The sequence below is a fragment of the Borostomias antarcticus genome (assembly GCF_949987555.1).
Source record: "Borostomias antarcticus genome assembly, chromosome: 20".
In the NCBI taxonomy this organism is placed as follows: domain Eukaryota; kingdom Metazoa; phylum Chordata; class Actinopteri; order Stomiiformes; family Stomiidae; genus Borostomias; species Borostomias antarcticus.
The window spans coordinates 14,151,934-14,157,209 of NC_140253.1; the positions used below are offsets into that span (position 1 = coordinate 14,151,934).

Sequence of the window (5,276 nt, forward strand, 5' to 3'; positions counted from 1 at the left end):
CTAAGAATAATGGACACAGCATTTTTTCTGTTCTTGCTCTGAGATTACCAGAGAGAGAGAGGAGGGAGCGGGTGGGGTGGTTTATGGGAGCGTGGGAGGGGAGAGGCAGGGATACTTTGAGAGGCTGTCCAATGTGCTTTCTTAAATTAGCTGTGGGGGCAGGAGGCACCCTCTCTGAGCTGTCGGTGGGAGGGGTCTGGGGCTGACACGGTCTACTGTTTCAGTATTACCTGCACAGCCCCTCAGGACTGACTACACTTGTCCTGCGTGAGTGTGTGTGAGTGTGTGAACACAGGGAGAGAGAGAGAGAGTGAGAGAGAGTGAGGGAACACAGAGCGCAGAAGACCTTAAGTTTTGATTCTTTCTTTCACTCAATCTTTTTCTTCTTCGGGGAGACTATTTTTAAATATATATCTATCCTGCTAGTTTCTGAGAATAGTTGCAGGGCAACTAGCAGTGGATATGGCTGGTTGTCTGCAAAGGACAGGACTTTGTAGAGTTCAGGCGCTCTTTAAATGCCTCTTTGTGGTGCTGACGGTGGGCTTCTGCTCTGCCCCTGTGGATGCTGAGCCCTTCGACCCGGCATTCCTGTACCGACAACGATCTGGACCTAATGCAGATGACATCATCGTGGCCAACAATGGAATCAGGGTCCCCTTCGGGAGGTCCGTGTATCTGGATCCCATCAACGACCTGGTGACGGAGGTGCAGCCGGGCGACCGCTGCCACATCACAGTCCTGGACAACGACCCGCTGGCCCAGAAGCCCGGGATGCTGAGCCCCAAGAAGTTCCCCTGCGCCTTCGGCCTGGAGGAGGTCAAGTACACGCACTTCGGCTCACGGAGCCCCAACAGGGACCGCGTGAAGCTGCAGCTGCGCTACGACTCCCAGACGGACACGGTCGTCGTCCCCTTTATGCTGGAGGTGGAGGTGGTCTTCCAGCAGCTGGAGATCCTCACCCGCATCATGCCGCTGACCGTGGACAAGCTTCATGGCGACAGCAACACCATCGACAAGAAGGCGCTGGAGTTTTCCTACGAGGACGGCGTGACGCAGTGTAAGGTCGCCACTCTGGTCGGCGCCGGAAGCCTCCCCAGGTATGGCATCCTTTTAAATAATTCCCCCAATGGCCAGCTGGTTGACTGTGATGCGTTTGTTAAGCAAGGCATCCGCTACAAGCACACTGCCACAACCAACTCACCTAATAGAGACTATATCCCAATGATGGCAGAGTTGCAGGACAATCAGGGAAACACTATCATGCAGGAGCATTTCCAGATCATGGTTAGGATCAGGGAGGGTGCCGAGAACACCCCCCCCAAGCCCAGCTTTGTAGCTATGATGATGATGGAGATTGATCAGTTTGTCATGACAGCTATCACCAGTGATATGCTGGCTGCTGAGGATTTAGAATCTCATCCAGACGACTTAATCTTCAACATAACTTCCCCGCTCGGCTATCAGCAGGGCTACATCATCAGCACAGATGATCAGAACTTGCCCATCACATCTTTCTATCAGAGAGACATTCAAGATCTGAAAATAGCCTACAAGCCCCCCTCAGAGGACTCAGATGTAGAGAGGATTTTCCAGCTGGAGTTTGAGATCGTAGATAGCGAGGGAGCGGTCTCAGACGCTTTCACTTTTGTGATCGTGGTGAAGCCCATGAATACACTGGCTCCCGTGGCAACCAGAAACATGGGTCAGCTATTGTTTGAGGGTCAGTCCAGGGCGCTGTCCAGCTCCCAAAATTTAGAGATCAGCGACGAGGACAACCTGGACGACGTGAGAATAACCGTCGTCGACGGCCTGAAGCACGGCGGGCTGACGGTGCTCGGCTCTCACAGGAAATTCTTCACGCCCGCCGATTTAGATGCCGGCATCGTGGTGTACCAGCACGACGGTAGTGACACCTACAGTGACAACATCATTTTCCGGATGACTGACGGCAGCAACGAGGTGGAGTTCTTGTTCCCCATCACCATCGCCCCGACTGATGACGAACCGCCGATCATCAACGCTAACACCGGCCTGGTGCTCTTCAAGAATGACATCATGCAGCTCTCCCCCTTCATTCTGAGTGCCACAGATATTGACTCAGAGGACTCCACCATAAAGTTCATCCTGGAGGCCCCCTACTCCACAGTGGGGGAGCTGCTACTCAGACAGGTGGAGCCGCCGTCTGACCCCTCCGCCTGGAAGTTCAGCGCGACAGACGAGATGTTTGAACAGGTGGTGACCGAGTGGTTCCAGCAGGACATTCTAGACGGGAAGCTCTTCTACCGTCACATCGGACCCCACAGCACCACCATCGTCATGGATCAGTTTGTGTTCCGGGTCCAGGATGACAATGACCCGCCCAATCAGTCGGGGGAGCACGCGTTCACTATCAAAATTCACCCCGTGGACGACATCCCCCCAGAGCTTTACCCTGGCACCACACTTCACATGACAGTGCAAGAGTATGAGCTGACGCACTTCAAGAAGAAATGTCTGCGTTACACCGACCTGGATTCAGACGACAGGGATCTGAAGTACACAATAACCAAGTCCCCCACCGACACAGATGAGAACAACCTGGTCCCCTTGGGAGACATCGTCCTGACTGACAGCCCCGACACTGTGATCATCGAGTTCACTCAGGCTCAGGTCAATCACCACAAAGTAGCTTACAAGCCCCCAGACCAGGAGCTGGGCATCACGCCAAAAGTTGCTCAATTTACATTCTTTGTGGAAGACACTGCTGGTAATTTAGTAGATGGACTATTCACTATTTTCTTACAGCCAGTAGACAACAAACCCCCATTCATCACCAACACTGGCTTCACTGTCCTGGAGAGAAACACATATATCATTACTAATAAGGAACTGCATGCCACAGATCAGGATACAGATGATGAAAATATTATATTCACTGTCACCCTGATTCCCCACTATGGGCACCTGCAGTATTTAGGGATTGACATGTCAAACGGCGAGACATTCAACCTTGAGGACATTGAAAATGGCCGTCTGGCCTACATCCATGGCGGAGAGGAGTCCATCAGTGACGTCATCAAGGTGGACGTGAGTGACGGCTTCCACGAGGTGCCTATCATCATCAAGATCACCATCAGCCCCGTCGATGACGAGATCCCCACCATCATGCTTCCCGCCGGGCTGCTAGGAGCCCATATCGACGTCCTGGAGAACGCAGCGACGGAGATCACCAGTAACGTCATCCAGGGCCGCGACGAAGACACCGACGACCTCATGCTCACCTTCATCGTTGAGGAGACCCCCAAACTGGGCGAGATCCTGGTCAATGGTGCCCCCGCCGAGAAGTTCACCCAGCAGGATATCATCAATGGGGTGGTGGTGTACGCGCACACCAGCGGCGAAATCGGACCCTTCAAAGAGTATGACTCCTTCAATCTTACCATCTCCGACATGTCAGATGAATGGGTTGTTGGGGGCAACAAGGTTCATGGTGTCCGGGTTCATGTCACCATCCTTCCGGTGGACAGCATCCCGCCCATCGTCAGTGTCGGGGAGCAGTTTGTGGTGGTGGAAGGGGAGAAGAACGTCATCACACTGGAGCACATCCAGGCCGAGGACATCGACACCAACAACGATGACATCCTGTGCACCATCATCGTTCAGTCAACATCGGGCTATGTGGAGAACATCTCCCCAGCTCCGGGATCAGAGAAGTCCAGGGCAGGCACCGCCATCACAGCCTTCAGCATCAAGGACGTCAGCCTCGGGCATATATACTACGTGCAGAGCATCCACAAAGGAGTTGAGCCTGTGGAGGACAGATTCACCTTCCGCTGTTCGGACGGCATTAACTTCTCAGAGCGCCAGTTCTTCCCTATCGTCATCATCCCGGCCAATGATGAGAAGCCGGAGATCTTCATCCGTGAGTTTGTGGTCATGGAGGGCATGAGTCTGGTCATCGACACGCCCATCCTGAACGCAGCCGATGCTGATATCCCAGGGGATGAGCTGGACTTTGAGATCATTAAGAACCCCAAGCACGGCAGCATCGTCCAGCAGCTTAGCACCGGAACTATCCCTGTGATCAGGTTTTCACTGGAACAGATCAAAGAGGCGTCCAACATTGTCTACGAACACGATGACTCGGAGACCAAAGAGGACAGTTTTGAAATTAGACTCTCCGATGGAAAACACACTGTGGAGAAAAAGGTTCTCATCATGGTCATCCCTGTTGATGACGAGACAGCGAGAATGGCCATAAACGATGGACTGGAGGTTGAGATTGGAGAAACCAAAATCATCAGTAACAAGGTAATGAAGGCCACCGATCTGGATTCTGAGGACAAAGAGCTAACATACATTGTGCGCTATGGCCCAAGCCAAGGCTATCTCCAGCGCATCACCAAGCATGGAGACGTCATGGGTAACATCACCATCAACATGAACTTCACGCAAGATGAGATCGACAAACAGCTGATCCAGTACGTGCATACGGGCCAGGAGGGAATCCGTGACCTGCTGAAGTTCGATGTCACAGACGGGATCAACCCTCTTATCGACCGTTACTTCTACATCAACATCGGGAGCATCGACATGGTCTTCCCAGACGTTATCAACAAAGGCGTGACCCTCAAAGAAGGAGGCAGAGTGACCCTTACCACCGACCTGCTGAGCACCACTGATATCAACAGTCCTGATGAGTTCCTTAGCTTCAGTATCACACGTGCTCCTAGCAGAGGTCATCTAGAATGCACTGACCTACCAGGTGTTCCCATCTCCACTTTCACCCAGCTGCAGCTCGCCGGCAACAAGATCTACTACATCCACACCTCTGATGATGAGATGAAGATGGACAGCTTTGAGTTTGAGGTGACCGATGGCTACAACCCTGTGTTCCGCACCTTCAGGGTGTCCATAACGGACGTAGACAACAAGAAACCTGTGCTGACCATCAACAAACTGTTTGTGTCAGAGGGTGAGACCAAGCTTATCACTCCGTTTGAGTTGACCGTTGAGGATCGCGACACCCCAGACAAACTGTTGCGCTTCGTGGTCACGCAGGTGCCAGTACACGGTCAACTGCTTTTCAACAACACCCAGCCAATCACCTCCTTTACCAAGCAAGACCTGAACGAGAACCTCATCACGTACAAGCACGACGGCACTGAAACCAACGAGGACAGCTTCTCCTTCACCGTCACCGACGGCACACACTCCGATTTCTACGTCTTCCCGGACACTGTTTACGAGACACGCAAGCCCCAGATGATGACCATTTACATCAGCACGGTGGACAA

General features: G+C 52.7%; 1 protein-coding gene across 1 annotated transcript in view; it reads left to right on the forward strand.

The window, feature by feature from the left end:
* Nucleotides 1-462: 462 nt before the first annotated feature.
* frem3 (Fras1 related extracellular matrix 3) overlaps nucleotides 463-5,276 on the forward strand; it is a gene marked incomplete at both ends in the record, with an annotated part of 46,084 nt that continues 41,270 nt past the window's right edge. Inside the window, one exon of the mRNA XM_084454691.1 lies at nucleotides 463-5,276. This exon is cut by the window's right edge and continues 215 nt beyond it. Coding sequence (XP_084310817.1) covers nucleotides 463-5,276 — 4,814 coding nt within the window.